A 22,108-nucleotide genomic window follows, 5' to 3' on the forward strand; every position below is an offset into this window, starting at 1 on the left:
TTATATCATTTGGGGCCAATCTTTAGGTAAAGGATTAGGGACTAAAATAAAATTAATCCTCGGAAGTTGTTTTTGAGTACTCAATTAGTTAGTTTTATTAAGTTTAAGACTAGTTTAAGCGCCCCATGGAGGTGGTTTAAACTTGAGCAAGAAATGCACTAAAAGGACCCGAGGAAATGGTTTTCGTTATTAGAACACTAAATGGTACAATGTATTGATAGGGCATAATAAGTAAACTGCTTTTAATATATAAAATAGGCGCTGCATCCCCTTCTGGCTAACTGTGTAAGCTATATATTAATGTCAGACAGACGACAAGCTATGTATATTAATGTCACACAGACGACACTGTCTCAAGAGAAATTGTCTTTGTAAATAGTATAGTTAAGAATTATATAACGTAATGGAACTAGTAGTGACGCCATTACTTCTGGAACTCGTTCCTTAAAATATTGTTATGGTTCTTAAAATACTTCTAAATAGTTTTCAAGGAACTAGTTCTTTGAAACTATTTATACATTGCTACTACACTAGTTCAATGGAACGCATACTAGTTCCAAAACAACTTCTTGGAATCAGTTGAAAAAATGTCAAAAAATTAAAAATTTGTAAACTAATTTTTATCGAAATAGAAAACGAGTTCAAATGTATATTTTTGCATTTAACTGAACTACAAGATATGAAAGAGATGCCTAATTGAATGGTACCGAGAGAAGGGAAAGTTAGCGGCTTGTAACGTAGGGTAGAAGGGGGACCATACGCCACTTTTTTTTGAGGCGGCCACAAATTAAAACCACAATACATATTCTTAATATTTTTCTTGGTTCGGATACTTAGATATATTGGCTTTAGTTTTATTCCTTTCAATTTTTCCTAAGTCATCCTCATGTACATATTTTTTTTAACTTTACCGCACTGACCAAAAACGGCGATACCGCCCCATCCATGGGGTAAATGCGCCAAGGGGATGGGGCAGATTTGTCATTAGTAAAATAAAAGAAAAAATACAAAAATAAGAACTTATTTTGCTGTTTTATATTTTAATTCATTAAACAGAGTGTAATAAACCAGATATTTATTGTTTATTTCACAGAACTTAACAAAAAATAATTAAAACAAATTATTACAGAATTTTTTTTTTTTCAATATTCTAACCAAATTTTGTTCTACATCACAAGATTTACATATATTTGGCGCATTTGCCCCATGGGATGATAGATAATCGATAAACGAAAATAAAATTTGATAATGCGATAAAATCGATTACTCAGTTTTTAAGTTATTCGCATTGACAGATGTGCCCCTATGGCGCATGATCCCCCTTCTACCCTATATCCTTACAAGATATATTTAAAAAAAAAAAATTAGAGGTGAGGAAGAATTTTTTGTATTTAATTTTACGTAAGTTATGTATATGTATGTAAATTTTGTAAATAACATTGGTACAATAGTAAAAATTTCTCAACAGTTTCTCAAAATTGCTCCTAATCTTAATAATTTCAAACAAAAACGCTAAAGATTAAATATTTGTTTATACGTTCTCTAAAGCTTTCCTCGAACTAGTTCCGAGGTTCACAAATTCATACGAAAATCATTGATTTAAGAACTAGTTCCAGAAGCGTTCCAAGGAACGCTTCCTCAGGACCAGTTCTGAAGGTGACAATTTCAAACAAAAATCATTGGTCTAAACGCCAAACTAGAACGAATTCAGACTAAAATCATGTTTTCTAGAACTAGTTGTAGAACTAATACAATTTTTCCTGGGACTATTTTTGTCAAGAAGTAGATATTTTATAGATCCTTCTGAACGCAGACTTGTAACATTATATTTAAATATTTATTCTAGAATTAAAACAAAGAAAATGAAAAATTTGTTAAATAGCAAAAATTTATTACAAAAAAAGAAAAGAAAAAATTATATAAAATAAATATGTATATTAAAAATAAAAAAAGTCTAATCCTTTGGCAGGAATAATGTTAAGCACCATGTAAGTAAGTACTTTTATTAATTACAACGGAGAATTGTTAAATCGTGTTAGCTTACAGTTTACAAAAAGATGAAATAGTTAATGGAAACTTTGCTGATTTTTATATATATATTTTCTACATATATTTAGATAATATTTATCACCGACTAGAGTACCGCACCAAGCAAACTATAACATATTATAGTACATTTGGAATCAGTATAATTATTCTTCGAATGTGGCAGGCAGAAATGTAGTTGTGACTATTTTCAATTCCACTGATTTCGGTGTAGTTAGAGGAGATTTATTATTTTCAGTTAGTTTTAGATTATTCTGAGCTGTTGTGATTGTTTCAAAAGTTTTAGCTCCATCATTTACATCCTTGTTTGAGGTAGTCTTTAATTCTTCCGATATCTTTATTTGATCCTTATTATTATGATTATTCGCATAGTTTCCATTCATTTTAATGTTTTTATTACTTGTTTCCAATTTATTTTCATTCATCTTATGGTTAACATTATTGTTTATTACTTCTCTGTTTGAGGAATTCTCCAATTCTTTCGAAATCTTTACTTTATCTTCATTATTCTCATCGTTTTTATGCATCTTAATGTTTGTGCTTCTAGCTTCCAATTGATGTTCATATATTTTATCGTTTACTTTATTATTTGTTAAATTTTCGTTCTTATTAGTATCTTGTTTAGAGGATTTTATGTCTTCATTAGATTTTTTCATTGTCGTAATGTCTTTATTTTCTTCTAATTTGTTTACTTTTTGGTTTGAAAATTTTATAGAATTTTTCTTATTATGTTCATTATTGACACTTTTCATTTGGGTAATTGCATCGACCACCGCTATATTACTATTTAATTTTGAAAAGAAGAAATGTGGTTAGTATGTGATAATAAATGTAATTAAATGAATTTGTTAAACACTAGACGATTCGTATGGATTTAGGGAAAGAGTTTTTTTTCAGTTTTTATACAGAAAGGATTAAAAAAAACTTGCAGAATAATATACTGCACTGATCTGTAAGATATAGTTTTGGGATTAAAATTTGGCAAATAGCTAATCATAAAATGTATTTGAAAGATTTCAGTAACGTAAACACAAAAGAATCAAAAAGTCTAAACATTTCTATAGGTTTGTGCTTAGTTTAATCTATTTCTGGCTTTAGAAGTTATGTATCACATCAGGTTTTTCAGATATCGTGTCATAAATCGACGTTACAAGAGATTCTTAAACAATTCAAAAAGTATTTTTATAAAAATTTATAATAAAATTCGAAAAATTTGTTATACAGGCGAAATTAAAAAAACAAGAAAGAATCTCTTATAAAAAGTAAAATGTGATTAAGTTTTTATAATAAAACATTTAAGTTGAATTGAACCTTGCCTCAGATATATTTAAACCATTTATTATTGAATAAAACTTTGGACACTTAAGTCAGAAGTCAAATGAGGCCCTATAATTATAGAGTTTATGAGGGTCATCAAGGCTAGTATAGAACTTGGTTTTACAGCTTTTTGTCGACATACGAGTATATTAAACATAATTATGAACTATTCGGCGGGTTCAGTTGTATGGGGGCTAGGTGAAATAATGGACCGATGTTAACTTTTTTCAACAGGCTTAGTCTACGGTACCATAGAAGATCATGTGCCAAATTTCATTGAATTATCGTCAAAATTACGGCCGTGTAATCAAATTACAGTTGTATAGGGGCTAGGGGGAATAATGGACCGATTTTAACCTTAATATTAAACATAATTATGAAATTTTGGTTGGGTCCAGTTGTATGGGGGCCAGGTGAAATAATGGACCGATGTTAACTATTTTCAACAGTCATAGTCTACGGTATCATAGAAGATCATGTGCCAAATTTCATTGATTTATCTCCCCCTATTCGGGGATACAGTTGTATGGGGGCAAGGGGAAATAATGGACCCATCTTAACCATTTTCAATAGGCTTCGTCGCTGGAATAATAGAAAATCATGTACCAAATTTCATTGATTTATTTTCAAAATTGCGACCTGTAGTTTGATTACGAGGTTTGCATGGACGGACAGACGGACGGACATAGCTAAACGAGCCGATTGGTTTAGTTTAAGGTGGGTATAGGACCAATATTATTGTGCGTTACAAACATCAGCACAACATCAGCACAACATCAGGCCTATTTGGGGGTAAGGTTGTATAGGCTCTAGCTAAATGAAGAACCAAGTCGTCGTTCTTGAACCAAAAGAAACGTTTGTGTCAAGTTTCATCAAATTATCTTAAAAATTGCGATGTGTAGTTTGATTATAAGGCTTACATTGACGAGCATTGCTAAGTCGATTCAGAAAATGATTGATATATTTTAATGTGGGTATAGAACCAATGCGTTTCATACAATAGCACAAACCCAATATACCCTCCCTAAACAAGTGATGTAGGGTATAAAAATCAGTTTTTTTTTTGTTCTAATTTTTACTTTATGATAACTCGAAAATGGAAGAATATGTAACAGGAAATAAACCTTTATTTTAGAGTCGAAAGATTAGACTTTTAGATGACATAACACATTCTATAAATAAAGTCTCCTTGGAGCTGTTATAGAGGCTCAAATATGACAAAACCTGTTTTTTTAATTTCATGATACGTTATCTGGAAAACCTATTATGAGGTTTACAGCGCTGCTCGATACTTTTCAAAAGTATTCATAGTATTTATATTTGTTCTAAGTTTTACTTAAGATACCTCGAAGATGAAAGAATATCTAACAGGATATAAACCTTAATTTTAAAGTCGAAAGATTAGACTTTTAGATGACATAACACATTCTATAAATAAAGACTCCTTGGAGCTGTTATAGAGGTTTAAATATGCGATATCTGGAAAACTTGATATGAGGTTTTCAGTGCTGTTCAATTATTTTCAAAAGTATCCATAGATTTTTGGGTTAAACATTAGTTGGCCTTTGTAATTATTGAACTTTGTGACAGCCCAAAGTTTACCCGATTAAACTTATCCACAACAAAGTCAGCAACCTCTTTAGAGATAACAAGGACTTCATTAAGAAAAGCATGGAAGTGTATGTATTAAAGCTAATAAACAGAAAAAACTCTTTCTATTTTTTAGAATTCTGAAATCTTAAATAATAGATTTTATTATTTGTTATTTTTGTTTGTTTTTTTTAAGTTTTAATTGAGTTTAAAATAAAAATATATTAATTTAATAATTCGTTAAGCTCTTAGTAAAATAAACTTAATAACAATATATAACATAAATATATTTACGTTTTTTCTTTAAGGATCTTTTAAGATCACTTTATTCGAGGTAGTGTAAATAAAGTAAAAAAAGTGCACAATATTTAATAATTTTTAGAATAAATATAACAGGCATACATTTTAAATAAATATATTCATTTATATATTTTTTTTTTGGAATAAATGATCGTCTTGTTTAAAATAGTCAATTTTTTAAGTTTATTTGGTTTATACATATTTTTTTTTAATTATAATTGAAATTCGTTCGTTGTAGTAGTTTAATAAAAACAAAAAGCTGGACGTTGTTAGAAAGATAAACAAAGTTAGTAACATTTGAAAAGTAACTAACAGACATAATTATCAATAGTAAAAATCAAAAGAGGAATGACGACGTGCACTGTAATAAAAAAATACATAAAAAACGAGAGGACGTTACAGAGACAACTTTGAAAGAAAATAAAAAATGAGAAAATAAAAATGAAAACTGAAAATTTCCAAATCAAAAAAATGAAAAAAGCAAAATTTTCTAAATAGAAAAAAACGAAATTTTGTATTATGTGAGAGTAAAAAAACGAAATGAAATGTTACTTGTTAATTGAGAAAGAAATGTTTGTTAGGTTATTAGCTTGTTTTTTTTTTTTTTTTTTTGGTTAATTGCATTGATACCAATCGTTTTATCATTTATCTTAGCTACTTAAATGTTAATTGGAATTATATAGAGCATTTTTTAATAATGTCTTCTATGCATTAGGATTAAATTATATTTATGGATTTATTATGTGTTTTTTTAAGATGCCGTCATCTTTAATGGAAGCAAACTCACGTTGTACGAGTATCTTCATCAGAGCTACGTCTGTAAAAATTTAATGATAATTATGATTTTAATTTAAGATGTATTTAACTTTAAGTATTAAAATGTTTAAGAAAAATAACAAATAATAATTTTGAAAAAAAAGAAATGTATAAAGAAATATAAAGAATTGTTTTTTTTTTATTTAAAGGAAAACTTTTGAGGAGTAATTCTAATAAAAATATATTTGTACGTTTAACCACTGAAATCCTATGATTCTTTTTGTATCAAACTTTAAATGAAAATATTTCAAAGAATGAACAATATATAGCAGGTGTTAAGAATTTGAATAAATTTCAATATCTAAATTCGGCTATGCCGAATCTTATATACCCTTCACCATGGTGTGTTAAAAAAAAACAGTCGATACCAAAGAGTCCCCTTTTACTTACACTTCGGGCTCAACATGCTTAATTTCATGTTTCTAGATTCAATATTATAGAGAATTCAATAAAAGTACCTTTTGAAAAACGAAAAAGTACTTAAAAGTTTCCTTTTATGAGTTCTCATCTAATTCAGATTCTACATACATAATTTCATATTTCTAGGTTTAATATTATAGAAATTTCAAAAGGTACCTTTTATAAAAAAAGTACCGAAAAGTTTACTTTTTCCGATTCTCACCCAGTTCCGACTCTTCATACTTGATTTCATGTTTCTAGGTTCAATATTATAGAAAATTTAAAAAGTTCCTTTTGAAAAACGAAAATTTACCAAAAAGTTCCCTTTTATAGCTCCACTTATTTAGGGCGGGTTTCTTACTCCTCAGTTAAACTAGGCTTAACTAGCTGTTAGATTAAACTCCGAAAAAATTTAGGCGGACTTTAACTGATTATTGTGTTTTTCAGATTTCGATTTAAGTTCACTTTAACATTGTTAGTATTGCCAACTTTTCACTCAAAAACATAAACAATGAACAGCTGTTTTTTGCAAACAATACTTTTGCAAAATGGAAAATTTTGGAAAAATGTTAAATAAACTTTAAAAACAATAATAAATAAAACAAAACAAATCAGAAAATTGCAATTTACTAAAAATATAAAGTTTTTGTTCTTCCGAAATCATTGTTTTATTGTTTTTGTTAATTGTGTTTTATCACTTATAACTTAAGTTTAATTGGCCAATAACACTCAGTTAAACTAAGATAATATGTAACTTTACTGATAACTGAAAAACACGAAACATATATTAAACCAGGTTTAACCAAAGAATGAAGATTATCTTTATCAGAAAAACTCGGCCTAAGTAACTTTACTGATAACTGAAAACACGAACATATATTAAACCAGGTGTAACCAAGGAATTAACATTATCTTTATCAGAAAGCTCGTCCTTATTTTATGTTTCTAACCATTAATAACACACTAGTGCTGCTCTCACTCTCTCTCTCTCTCTGCTACTCTTGCAATTTCTGTCTGAGCATGATGTCTGAGATTTTAAACAGCGGTCTTCCCGAAAGCATGTCTAACAGAATTATTGAAGATTCGCATCTCGCCGATATCAGGGGTCCTCTGAAAACTGATTTTAACAAACATACATGCAGACAGACGGACATGGTTTAATCTACTCCGCTTCACAAAGGTGAAGGGTATAAAAATGGATATTAAATGGAATAGAGCCAAAAAATAGAATTAACCGAAAATTTTCTCCAAAAAACAATACTTTACAAAAAAATATATAAAAACTAAAAAAATGTTAATTTTCAAAAAAAAAAAAAAAACTACATACCTGGCATCTTCATTAGCACGCATCGCTACAGCTGCTACTTCAAAAATACCAATAAAGAAACACAACATTAATGGGCCAAATATGGCTCCCTGCCAACCGATCCAATACATGCCACCAGCAATTGCCAAACCCGTCAAATAGGGATGACCACCACTGTTGGTTTAAATAGCCAATTAAATTCAAATCATACACTATTTAACTTCCAACATACCCCTTCATTTCAGCATATATGGCAGCCTCAAAATAGGGAGGCACAAAGAATTGTAATAGGAATAAAACAACACCGGCATAGAGACGATCTTGTGCAAGCCATATTTCCAAAAGAGCCGGCAAAGCACACCAGTAACTACCCAAAAATGGTGCAGCCGATAAAATAGCAGCTAAGGCAGAGGGTAGAAAAACAATGCGAGCTCCAAATATGGTATGAACCAACCAGGTAAAAAGTCCCGTAAATATGGAACTTTTAAACATGGAAATCAAAACACCAGATATAGAATTTTCCAAAGCTTCGGCAATTTTGGAACCCGATGAAGAAACACCCAAATGTTTAGTGACTTGTAGGGGAGCATATTTCGTTTGACTACTCGAAAGCAAGTAGAAAAGAGCCGTAAAGAAAACAATCTAAATGAAAACAGATAAAAACAAAATATGTTTTAATGAGAGGGAGAGAAAAAAAAACAGAAAAACACAATTTTTCTTTAAAACTCACCATATCCAATATGAATTCAACACAAGCCTGGCCACCAGATAACACCAACGATAGTATTTCACCCGTGAATGTCATTATCATCGATAGATTAGTACGTATTATATGCCATAGAGATTCAGCCACTTCCATTATGGTTTGTGTGTTGCTTTTGGCCCAGCCAATGATGCCCTGTTTCGCCACTAAAACTAGCTCTTTAAAATGTCCTTTATTAAAAACACATTGCTTTTTGTTAGCCATGGAAACATGCATGTTAAGCAGACACTTCAATTTGATTTTTTTTTGTACACGGGACTTGGTTTAAATGAATAATGTTTGTTTTTTTTTTGTATGTTTGTTGTTGTTGATTTAATTTTGCAAAGAAATTTACACTTTTATAACACACACACACTTTAGTCTCAAATACTTTTGGTTATGGAAACAACTAAAGACTCGGACTTGGACTTGAAAATTTTATTTTCTAATTTAAGAAATCTACACAAATTAAAAAAAATCTAATTTTTTTCTAAATTTGTAATTCCCATTACAACTAATCTTTAAACACAATTTCAGAAAGACGTTTCATTAGGGACTAGTTTATATCATAGTACAATATAGAACTAAAGAATATTTTCAATAAATTTCAATAAAGAAAATTTTTCCATCCTGCGAAAGTTAAAAAATCTTAATTCTACAAAAACTTTATTTTACGAAAAAGACAAAAATTCGATTTTAAGAATTTTAATGAAATAAAAATTATTTTCAGTGGGGTTACTCTGTAACTCGATTTGAATGAAAACAAGTATGAATGTATAGTCGGGCGTATATGGTCGACCCTACACCAGTCAGTATGTATGTTGAAAATGGGGATTATATAAAAAAATAAAGCATTTGGTTTATTTTTTTAACTTTATTTTATTATATTTTTTACTTTTTTTTGGCAAAAAAAAAAAGAGATTTTTTTTAAGAGGGCTTAAAGGGGAGTAGGGCAAAATATGGCCCTATCCTTAAAAATGTTGGTAGGGGAAGTTAAGTCTTCTTCAATATTATTTATGTAGAATTTAAAAGTGTTATTAGTGTTTGTAAGTGAATTTTGACCTTTAAGTCATTTTCTGAAGGAGAGTTTGTATGAGGGATAGGATCATTACAAAAATCGGGAGTGTCATTTAAAGTTGTATAAAACTAAGTTTTGTCGATTTTTGTTAACATAATGGATCATTTAAATTAATTATAAGCCAAAATTATATTTATGGGGTAAGGTTGTATGGGGGCTAGTCGAAATAATGGACCGACTTTAACCATTTTAACCAATACGCTTCGTCCTTGGGCCAAAAGAAGCGTGTGTGCCAAATATCATCCAATTATCTTGAAAATTGCGGCCTGTACCTTGCGCACAAGGTTTACATAGACAGCCAGCCAGCCAGACGGACGAACGGACATAGCTTAATCGACTCAGAAAATGATTCTAAGCCGATTGGTATACTTTAAGGTGGGTATAGGACGAATATTTTTGTATGTTACAAACATCAGCACAAACCCAATATACCCTCCCCACTAAAGTGGTGTAGGGTATAAACATTTCGAATTTGTATCTTAAATACATTGAGTTTCGAAAACATTTTCTTTCGAGTAGAAATACGGGGTAACCCCCCGGCTTTTTTCAAATATTTCGAACATAAATTCGACTTTTCGAAAAATTTAATAAAAATTTTTCAAAACTAACTTTCTAATTCTAATATTCAAATATTATTTTGAAATAATTTCCAAAATTTCGTTAGTTTGAAATTGTTAATTGGTAAAATTATTGACCTTAAGGGCGAGTTTTTCTGATAAAGATAATCTTCATTCTTTGGTTAAACCTGGTTTAATATATGTTTCGTGTTTTTCAGTTATGAGTAAAGATACTTAGGGCGGGTTTCTTAGTCCTCAGTTAAACTAGGCTTAACTTGCTGTTAGATTAAACTCGGAACAAATTTAGGCGGACTTTAACCGATGATTGTGTTTTTCAGTTTTACATTTAAGCTGAGTTAACTTTGTTAGTATTGCCAACTTTTCACTCAAAAACATAAACAATGAACAGCTGCTTTTTGCAAACAATACTTTTGTAAAATGTAAAATTTTAGAAAAATGTTAAATAAACATTTAAAACAATAATAAATAAAACAAATCAAATCAGAAAATTGCAATTTACTTAAAAAATTAAATTTTTGTTCTTCCGAAATCATTGTTTTATTGTTTTTGTTAATTGTGTTTTCTCACTTATAACTTGTGTTTAATTGGTCAATTACACTCAGTTAAACTAAGATAATAAGTAACTTTACTGATAACTGAAAAACACAAAACATATATTAAACCAGTTTTAACCAAAGAATGAAGATTATCTTTATCAGAAAAACTCGCCCTTATTATCTTAGTTTAACTGAGTGTAATTGGCCAATTAAACTCAAGTTATAAGTGAGAAACCACAATTGACAAAAACAATAAAACAATGATTTCGGAAGAACAAAAACTTAATATTTTAAGTAAATTGCAATTTTCTGATTTGTTTTGTTTTACTTATTATTGTTTTAAATGTTTATTTTATATTTTTCCAAAATTTTCCATTTTAAAAAAGTATTGTTTGCAAAAAACAGCTGTTCTTTGTTTATGTTTTTGAGTGAAAAGTTGGCAATATTAACAAAGTTAACTGAGCTTAAATCAAAAACTGAAAAACACAATCATCGGTTAAAGTCCGCCTAAATTTGTTCCGAGTTTAATCTAACAGCAAGTTAAGTCTAGTTTAACTGAGTAGTAAGAAAACCGCCCTAAGTCCACAAACAACTAAAAACAAGTTTAAATTTTCGGACCCATCTTAGGCTATAAGAATAATAATAACGTCACAGCATTAAAAACTTTTCAAAAATAAATAAAATAAAATTCAATTAGAAATTTTCACCTAAACTAATAAAAGCTTTTTCATCTGAAAACTAAATTTAAAACCCAAATATAGTTTAATAGTAACCCACAGCTTATATTGAATTTAACATTTGTACATAATTTGTATTAGTTTAATTTCCTCAAATAAGTGTCTGATTTAAAGTTAGTTAAATTTCAATGATTCTATTAATTCAAATGATTTGTGAAAAGTTTTTACTTTCGAATGAGTTTTTTTGTGAATTGTATTTGTATGTATGTATTAATAAATATATCGCAATGTGTTGCACTTTATTTTAAACATTTAATAGTGTTAAAATTAAATAATAATAAACATAAAATTTTATAACAAAAACCAAAATAAATAATAAATACCAAGATTCTCCCCAAAAATAAAAAAGAAATTAAAACTTTCAACTTACCCGGATTATCGACAATTTCACCAAATGTACTCTTAAGAGCATCGGTGGGCACACGCGGTCCATATGAATCGGATTTATTAAAATCTATCCAATATTGTATTAAACGATCCCAAACATCTAAAATTTGTTCTTTAAGTTTAGTTGCATGTATGGGATCGGCATCGGTAAGCCAATCATCAATATAAGTTTCAATTTTACGACGTCCATAATGATGAGCATTGTCTAGGGCATCATCAATGGATGATTGCATATTGGCGGGTAAAATATCAATTAATTCTGGACGGTCTGTTATAGTTTTGTTAATAAGATCTTTGCCCAAATAGGCCACCTCAATGGTTTCCGAATATATATTGACACAAAAGAAAACACCCAAGAAAACAATAATCAATATCATTAAAATAATCATTAAAATTGAAGTAACCAAATCCACCGAAGATTTAAGAGAGTCACGTACCACCGTATTGATTTTATAATTCAATTCTAAAATACCCGGAAGACAAAGAGGCAAAACAGCTGAATGATGTTCAATGGCCCAAGACTATAAAAGAAATTAAAGTATATTTTTTATCTAATAAATAATGAGACAAATAAAATGTTAATATTGCAGTACCTTTATCTTTTCATAAACATCATTAATCTTGGCACTTATGAAATCAGTAAAACCTGTATATTTACCCAAAGTAAACATTAAATGCATAAATATGGGTATAGCCGCCAATATAAACATCCAAACATTACGATATAGGAATGTTATTATGCAGGCATAGAATAAGAATTTAAAATACGTGTCACTTAAGTTCTGATGCTCTTCAGTAATGTCCTCTTTAACCTCATAGGCCTCTAATGTTTCTACCGAATCCATTGTTTCACTAAATGATACATCTTCAATGTCGGAATGTTGGCTAACGTTTTTAAAATTCAATGCACTAATAGATTTTTCAAAATCTGTTTTATCCAAAAGTTTCTTCAACTTTTCCACAATAGTACTTGATTCTTCGGTAGTGCGTAAATGATAAATTATAGAGGCACCCACATATAACATAATCATTATAAAAACAGGTACTTGTAGAGCTCCCAAAAAACTACAAACATAACTTATTATAGCAATCCATAATGACTGGCCAGCAATAATAAAACGATTGCTATTGGAGGGTTTCCAAAAGAAATAGACAGATGTTAAATAGACAGCAACAATAGCGGCTAGCTGTAAGTATAAAAATATGTCCATAAAGTTATAAAACTAAGAACTCATGTTTATATAACACTTACCAAATATATATTCAAAAAGCCAATCATTTGCACAAACAGCGAATGAGAGAATACGATTATACGCCAAACAGCGCATAAGAATCCTTTAGGAGCATATAGTACCAGTAATTTCATGCAGGTAGCTATACCCACACCGGCTGTTATAACCTGCCAGTGCTCCTTTAACCAATCCACCAGAAATCTACCACAGTTTTCAGTCGCTTCTAATGGTGCCAAACTTAAAGCTACTAAAACATTTGAATCACGTTCCTCCAGCCTCTCAAACCAACCATTTAATAATTGCGCTAATTTTCTCTTAAACGGAAATAATACCGCACCCATTAGAAAAGCCCATAGTAGAGGACGTACAAATGGACCGAGTATAAAACAAACTGCTATAAATGCTGCTATACCAGCAGCAATTAGGAAATTATACATGGCCGCTTTAAAGCTTTCATGATTCTGCGAACGCATGCGCATTAACTTATTGAGAACACTATCGAATGAACGATCTCGTCTTATAGAATCAGAACGATTCATTTTAGTGGTTTGTTTTTTTTTTTTTTTTTGTTTGGAAGTCCAGGGGTTTATTACTTTGAGTATTTTGTAGGTATAATATTGTGGTTTACAGTAGGGAAGGAAGTAGTAAGTTGTGGTACTGGAAAAAAACAAATAGCGAGTCATTTTAATTTGCGAATAAGTTATACATAGAGGGGAAGAAATATTAATGTATTTAATGATTTCTTATCAATATACATAATATTACACAAAATATATTATACATTATTGTATGTCATTACCAATTATTGAGATAAAGCGAGTTTAAGGTTCAAACAAAAATATTAAGATCACAAAACATTAAATCAATCAATAATTTTTATAATTTTAGCCTCAGACAAAAAGTCTTTTGTGAAAATATTATTTAAATATTAAATTTGCGATAATTTTAATTTAACCATGTGTCTTAAAACTAATTAAATCAAGACACACAACAAGTATGAATGTATAGACGGGCGTAGCCGACCATATGATACCCTACACCAGTCAGTATGTATGTTAAAAATGGGGATTATTTAAAAAAATAAAGCATTTTGGTTTGTTTTTTAACTTTATTTCGGAATATTTTTACTTTTTTTTTTTTGCAAAAAAAGAGATTTTTTTAAGAGGGCTTAAAGGGGAGTAGGGCAAAATATGGTCCTATCCTTAAAAATGTTGGTAGGAGGAGTTAAGTCTTCTTTAATATTATTTATGTAGAATTTAAAAGTGTTATTAGTGTTTGTAAGTGAATTTTGACCTTTAAGTCATTTTCTGAAGGGGAGTTTGTATGGGGGATAGGGTCAAATGAAGCCCGATCATTACAAAAATCGGTAGTGTCATTAAGAGTTCTATAAAACTAAGTTTTGTCGACTTTTGTAAACATAATAGATCATATAAATTAATTATAAGCCAAAAGACCCTATTTGGGGGCTACGGTTGTATGGGGGCTAGTCGAAATAATGGACCTATTTTAACCGATTTTCAATAGGCTTCGTCCTTGGGCCAAAAGAAGAGTGTGTGCCAAATTTCATTAATCGACTCAGAAAATGATTCTAAGCCGATTGGTATACTTTAAGGTGGGTATAGGACGAATATTTTTGTATGTTACAAATATCAGCACAAACCCAATATACCCTCCCCACTAAAGTGGTGTAGGGTATAATAAAGAAACCTGTTAAAGCAACATAACCTGGCTAAATGTTAAAAATTATTGCTAACTAACATCAAGGCCAACTCATACTAGACTAGCATATAGTAAACACATGAATAAGACCCATAGAGTATAAAATTATATTGTATTGTTTTGATTATAGAAAATAATGAGTCAACATGAGCTTGAAATAGGAAAAATATACCTATAAAACCAATTTTATTTATAGCACAAGTATGTATGTAGTAATTACATTTGAAAATAGTAACACTTAAAAATTAAGATAACAATCGTTATTGTTATATTAAGTAATCTTAGCAAAAATTAACTAAAAATAGCCAACCAACCAACGCCTTCATCAAGAAATTCTACAAGCATTTACATTTTTCTAATTTTTTTCTTCCAGCTTATAAATAATAATGAAATTAAATCTATTACTCACCTTTAGGGGGTGGCTGTATTTATACTGCCATATTAGACATTACAATATTCTTAGGTAGGCCTACTTCTAACTAAAGCCACCTAAGTATATATGTATCTATATATGCTTACTGCAATTCCCAATTTTCCTTCTTTTAGAAAATATAAACAAATGATACTATTTTTAATCTTGTGTGTATTCCTCCAGAGCTATTTTAGTATTAAACAGATTTTTCTTATTGGAAATTGACTATAAATAAGTATGACGTCACTTTTTCACTATCACTTAATATATCGTGTATATTAAACTTTATTTAAAACATTTTAATTGCATATTTTAACTATTTGCTTTAGTTTAATTTTCTGCAATAGCTTGTTTTCTTTTATATTATTAAATTTAATAAATTTAATTTTTTTAAGAGATCGTACACAACAATTTCCCACCAATAATGTACGACGCTCTTGTTTAGAAATGGAAATAAAAGGAAAATGCAGAATTGCGTAGCAAAACAAAATATGAAGAATGAAAAACAGTGTTGTATATTTAGCTGAAAGTTTTTAGTTGATAACTGTAATGGAACATGGAATGAAACAAACAAAAACATTAAATTACAATTGAAAATAATTTTAATTAATTAGCAAGAAAACGAAAATATGCAAATGCATTTTTTTAGTGGTGCGTAATAATTGATACTTGTTTCAGGCCAATTTAATAATTTTGTCATTGATTTTTAGAGCATATTTTTGCATATGTTACCAATAAGAGCATGATTTTACTTTTTCAGCATATTATCGAGTATTCTATATAGTTTTTAATTTTTGTATATTATCAAAAATTTCATATTTTATATGTATAAAAATTTAATTAGAAAATTTACAAACAGCTGTATGTAATTCATAATTATTCTGCCCCATCTTTAATTTGTTTATATAATTTTTGCACAGGATATATGAAACCAGCAGATTACTATCCATTTTTCACACAATTCAATTAGGGACCTCTTTAATTTATTTAATTCAGTAACATGCAGAAATATATAGTTCAAAAATAAATCTTTTGAAAATGAGTTATATAAAGAGTGTAATACATAAAATAGTATTCACGAATAAAAAAATTACTTACTTTGGTAGACAATAGCAATTAGGGTTCTATAGTTGAAACGAAAAGTCGACTTTTTGCATTTTATGAAATGTCGACTTTTCGATACCCGTTAAGAAAACAACCTATTAAAAAAACAGCAAACCGTAACAGCTGTTTTTGTTTGTTGTGTGGTGAGTTTTATTAAAAACATTAAGTTTGTGTGTGGCTAATCAATATTGTAGAAATTGTAAAAAGTACCTTTTGAAGAACAAAAAAGTACCAAGAAGTCCCCTTTTACTGGTTCTCACTTAATCCGGGATATACGAACTTAATTACATGTTTCTAGGTTCAATATTGTAGAAATTGCAAAAAGTACCTTTTGAAGAACGAAAAAGTACCAAAAAGTCCCCTTTTATGGGTCCTCACTTAATCCGGGCCATACATACTTAATTACATGTTTCTAGGTTCAATAGTGTAGAAATTGCAAAAAGTACCTTTTGAACAACGAAAAAATACCAAAAAGTCCGCTTTTATGGGTCCTCACTTAATTCGGGCCATACATACTTAATTACATGTTTCTAGCTTAAATATTGTAGAAATTGCAAAAAGTACCTTTTGAAAAACGAAAAAGTACCAAAAAGTCCCCTTGTATGGGTCCTCACTTTATCCGGGCCATACATACTTAATTACATGTTTCTAGGTTCAATATTGTAGAAATTGCAAAAAGTACCTTTTGAAGAACGAAAAAGTACCAAAAAGTCCCCTTTTATGGGTCCTCACTTAATCCGGGCCATACATACTTAATTAAATGTTTCTAGTTTCAATAATGTAGAAATTGCAAAAAGTACCTTTTGAACAACGAAAAAGTCCCCTTTTATGGGTCCTCACTTAATCCGGGCCATACATACTTAATTACATGTTTCTAGGTTCAATATTGTAGAAATTGCAAAAAGTACCTTTTGAAAAACGAAAAAGTACCAAAAACTCCCCTTGTTTGGGTCCTCACTTAATCCGGCCATGCATACTTAATTTCATGTTTCTAGGTTCAATATTATAGAAATTTCAAAAAATACCTTTTGAAGAACGAAAAAGTACCAGAAAGTCCCCTTTTATAGGTTCTCACTTAATCCAGGCTCTACATACTTAATTTCATATTTCTAGCCAATGACAACGTAACGTTACGTGATGTTCTTTCTTTGCTTTGTGTTTATTAACAAGCAATTACAATAACAAAACAATTTACCGTTTGATGCTCCATTTTGTTTTTGTTGTTTTATTATTTCTGCATAACCATGCACGAAAAATCAAAATTTTTGATGAAATTTTCAGAGGTGGTCTCGGATTTTTACTCATATCTTCGTTATTTATGGACCGATTGGACTGATTTTAAATAGCGTTCTATTCGACCGTATTTCCAATAGAATTATTGAAAATTCGGATCTCGCAGATATCTGGGGTCTTCTGAAAACTGATTTCAACATACACACAGACAGACAGACAGACAGACGGACAGACGGACATGGCTAAATCGACTCCGCTATCTGTAAGGATCCAGAATATATATACTTTATAGGGTCGGAAAATTATATTATAGAAATTACAAACGGAATGACAAACTTATATATACCCTTCTCACGAATGTGAAGGGTATAAAAACTAGATCAGGAGATCGAATGACGTACTTTTTTATTGAAAACTGATCGTATGAACAATATTCTAAGGGAAACTGATCAAATGATCTCTATATTTATATAAACCCTGTTCACTATTCTAAAGAATAATGAGAGTGAGTCCCTATTATTCAAACGATCGAATGATCACACTTTAAAGAAAGCTGATAGATGGATCACTTCGGATTTAAAGCTTATCTATATACTATATATATACAGCTTATGTATATAAAGTTCCAACGGTACTGACTGATTGATTCATCAACCCACAGCCTAAACGGTTGAAGCTAAAGAGCTGAAATTCGAATGAAAAGAGGGTAAAAACAGGTAATTTCGGTAATCTCCTTAACTAGATAAGATACAAAAGTAGTTTAAAGCTTATCGTCGTTTGCATAAAAAATAAGCGGACAGGTGTTTGGTACTTTTTTTCTAATTCGTTCCCTTTAGGGAATAAACGGGTAAAAACTGTATTTTCGTACTTTTTTTGCACCCTGTGTATCTTTTAAACCAAAGAACATACAACAAATATTTTTGACTCCTTTATAACTTAACGAATAAAATAAAATATGAATTTAGTACTTTTTGCTAAAAGGAGTAAACATTGTACCTACTTTTTGTACTTTTTGCATAAAATATTGTTTTTGTTTTATTGACTTGTACATATGATGAATACATAAAACAGGCTCCCGCTACGGTTTCGCAACTTTGGAATAGAATTTCTATTTCGTTAATGATTAGGAGAAAAGTACCAAAAGAGGGTAAAAACGAGCCAATTTTAATAAAATTTATAGATTTGGAAATACTAAATATGCTAATGAGGTGTTATTTTTGGTATATACTTGATATCAATAATAAAGGAACTTTTTGGTACTTTTTCGTTCTACACAGGTAATTTTTAAGTTTGTTATACATTTGTGATGATGTTTGTAACATACAAAAATATTGGTCCAATACTCACCTTAAAGTATACCGTTCGATTCAAAATCATTTTTTGAGTCGATTAAGACATGTCCGTCCGTCTGTCCGGCTGACTGGTTGTCCATGTAAACCTTGTGCGCAAGGTACAGGCCGCAATTTTCCAGGTAATTTGATGAAATTTGGACTAAACATGTTTTTTGGCACATGGACGAAGCCTATTGAAAATGGTTGAAATCAGTCCATTATTTCACATAGACCCCATGCAACCGTACCGATTTGAACTTTTTATGCCATAATTACGTCAAATATTCTGCTATCTCTCTAAAAATTGGCACAAATAAGTTTTATATAAGTATAAATGACACTACTGATTTTCGTAAGGATCGGCCTATATTTGACCCTAGCCTCCATACAAGCATCCCTTCAAAAAATGTCTTAAACGTCTAAAATTGACTTGTAACCATTTGTATCGCAATGAAACTCAAGAAAACTAACTGTTATTTAGAAATATATCCTTTTCCCAAATTTATCGAGCATAAATTTGACCTATATAAAGCCTCATTTAGAAATTTTAGTTTTTTTTATCAATAAATTGCTTAAATATTTTGGAATTATGGTAATATTCAACATAAAAGTTTCTTTATAAAAAATAAAAATTTTATAAAAAATAAAAATTTTAAAAAATATACTCATGGTGTAGGGTATTATATGGTCGGCCATGCCCGACTATACTTTCCTACTTGTTTTTAATTGAAACCTAGAAACATGAAATTAAGCAAGTAGATCCCAGAATAAATAAAATTTATTAAAAACACTTTTTGGTACTTTTCGTCCTTCAAAAACCCATAAAACTTCTATAATATTGAACCAAGAAACATGAAATTAAGCATGTATGGCCTAGATTAAGAAAATTCAAAAGGTACTTTTGGAAATTTCTATATTAAGTGAGAACCTAAATAGGGGAATTTTTGGTACTTTATCATTCTTCAAAAGGTACTTTTTGAATTTTTATATAATATTGAATCTAGAAACATGTATTTAAGTATGTATGGCCCGGATTAAGTGAGAACCCATAAAAGGGGACTCTTTTGTCCTTCAAAAGGTACTTTTTGAAATTTCTAAAAAAAGAGACCGGGATAAATAAGAACATATAAAAAAAGAGGTTTTGATACTTTTTCGTTCTTAAAAGTACTTTTTGTGTTGTTTTATAATATTGATCCTGGAAACATTAAATTATGCATGTAGAGCCCGGAGTTTATGCGAATCTATAAAAGCGGACCCTTTGGTAATTTTTCGTTCTTTAAGCGATACATTTTGAATTTTCTATAATATTGAACCTAGAAACATGGAATTATGTGAGAACCTATGGTACTTTTTGGTACCGATCAAGTTATATTATGATAATTTATTATCGAAATAAACCACTGGGCAGTATAATTAGGAAAATTACAGTTCAAAGTCTAGTTTAAATAAATATAATGTAAACTTTATTAAATGTTAAATACATTTTATTAAAAACAAACAAATATATTCTTTCTTAATTACAGAATTCACAAGACTTTTACTCTAAGGGGGAGAGAGAGAGAGAGAGCGAGCGAGACGCTGTTGGGCTACATGTTAAGAACCTCATTACAAAAAAAATCTTCTTACTTAAACAAATAAAAACAAAATAAATTTAAAATAAAAAAAAAATAATAATTATACTCAATACAGAAAAATTATATATATTTTTACTAAATAATGCATAATTACTATAATAATCAAAATTTATATTTGTATAGAATAGATACAAAAATAAAAGGCTCTTCTTTAAAAGAAGCCTAAACATTTTTGGGAAAATTTTTAAAATAAAACTTGAAAAAAACACCACCTTATTAAAGGCATATATTATAAATTTAAAAAAATATATATAAATAAATTTTGTTACAAAAAAAACTTTATGAAAAAAATTAAAAAAGAAAAAAAAATAAATATTTTTGTTAAGCTTATAAAGAAAAAAACACAAATTAAAATTATATATAAAAATTATGGAAAAGATAACAAAAAAACAGAAAATTAGTTTTATAAGTTTTTATTTTTAAAAATTTAATTAAATTAAACTAAATAATGAATGTTAACAATAATTTAATTTATATACTTAATTTTGCAAAAATAATTTTAAGTCTTAATTTATAAAAAAAAACACAAAAACAACAAGAAAAAAAACACACAAAATACAACAAAAAAATTAATAAATAACATATACATATTTTTAAAATAATTTAAAAAATATTATTAATAATAAAAAGAAATGTTTAATTAAAAAAAGAATAAGAAATTTAAAATTTATTAATAAATAGAAAAAAATAATAAATAAATAATTTTCTCGGATAAGTCTGAAAGTGAGAGTGATATTGTGTTAAGGGTGCTGCAATAATTACAACAACAACAAAAATACATTACTAAACAAACAAATAAAATGGTTATAAACTATTAAACCCAAAAATTAAAAAAAAAACAAAATAAAATTTTAATTAACAAATGGGCAAAAAACAATTATTAAACAAAAAAATAACAAAGTCTTACCACAAATTACAAATTTAATGCAAATTCTTTATGTTTGTGTGTGTGTATAACTACAACAACAACTACAATTACTATATAATCGAACAAAACCAACCACAGTATATAAAGTTAAAATATAAATATTTACCATTTTCTTTGTTTAATTTTAACTTGCTCAGCTTTGTTTTTGTAAGTTACACAAACAACAACTATAATAGACACAACAACTACAGACACAAATTATTATAATAATTACAAAAACAAAAAAACGACTTACAAACAAAACAGTAAACTAACGGGTTTTAGTTAAGAGCATAAAACAGCAACAGAGAAAAACTAAACAAAAATTACCATATTTAAATAAAAAGAAATTATTATTATTATTAAAAAGAACAAATAGATATATTTAAATTAATGTTTTTATTTAAATTTATTAGCATGGTAAGTAATTAATTTAAATTGTTATTAATATTTAGCCAAGGAAACCCATTATTATAGAGTTTGTTTACCTCTAAAGAAAAAGAGAGAGGGAAAATATGATGACATTTTTTTAAAAGAAAAACAGTGTTGCCAATAGAAACAGATGTAGAATTTTGTTTAATTAAAGGATAATACCAAGAATTAGGGTTCTATAGTTGAAACAAAAAGTCGACTTTTCGAATTTTTGCATTTTTTATGTAGTTTTAACACGTGCATGCAGAAAAAGTACCTTTTTTGCAACTCTG

The 22,108-nt window shown here is 28.9% G+C and overlaps 1 protein-coding gene across 8 annotated transcripts; it reads right to left on the reverse strand.

The window, feature by feature from the left end:
* Window positions 1–1,863: 1,863 nt before the first annotated feature.
* Window positions 1,864–15,641, reverse strand: LOC111689736 (transmembrane protein 245). 8 transcript variants are annotated; one of them, XM_046948738.1, is made up of 9 exons: window positions 15,193–15,641; window positions 13,085–13,721; window positions 12,426–13,019; window positions 11,816–12,353; window positions 8,505–8,683; window positions 8,007–8,416; window positions 7,796–7,948; window positions 6,041–6,070; window positions 1,864–2,829 (listed from the first exon to the last, which is right to left on the reverse strand). In XM_046948738.1, the coding sequence occupies exons 2-9, from the start codon at window positions 13,601–13,603 to the stop codon at window positions 2,193–2,195; spliced, it is 3,060 nt and encodes a 1,019-aa protein (XP_046804694.1). In that variant the 5' UTR covers window positions 13,604–13,721; window positions 15,193–15,641; the 3' UTR covers window positions 1,864–2,192. The 8 variants fall into 8 exon arrangements, with proteins under 8 accessions (XP_046804694.1, XP_046804693.1, XP_046804692.1 ...); XM_046948737.1 differs by having other exon boundaries at window positions 8,505–8,695; XM_046948736.1 differs by having other exon boundaries at window positions 8,505–8,707.
* Window positions 15,642–22,108: the final 6,467 nt, after the last annotated feature.

The sequence above is a fragment of the Lucilia cuprina genome, chromosome 4, assembly GCF_022045245.1.
Source record: "Lucilia cuprina isolate Lc7/37 chromosome 4, ASM2204524v1, whole genome shotgun sequence".
NCBI lineage: Eukaryota > Metazoa > Arthropoda > Insecta > Diptera > Calliphoridae > Lucilia > Lucilia cuprina.

Excerpts from the sequence above, each read along its gene's own strand:
- LOC111689736 (XM_046948736.1), bottom strand. The coding sequence starts at position 13,603 with ATGAATCGTTCTGATTCTATAAGACGAGATCGTTCATTCGATAGTGTT. Across the intron at positions 12,354-12,425 it reads ATGTTTATGAAAAGATAAAG|TCTTGGGCCATTGAACATCA; the intron begins GTACTGCAATAT and ends TTTCTTTTATAG. Across the intron at positions 2,830-6,040 it reads GATGAAGATACTCGTACAAC|TAATATAGCGGTGGTCGATG; the intron begins GTGAGTTTGCTT and ends AAAATTAAATAG.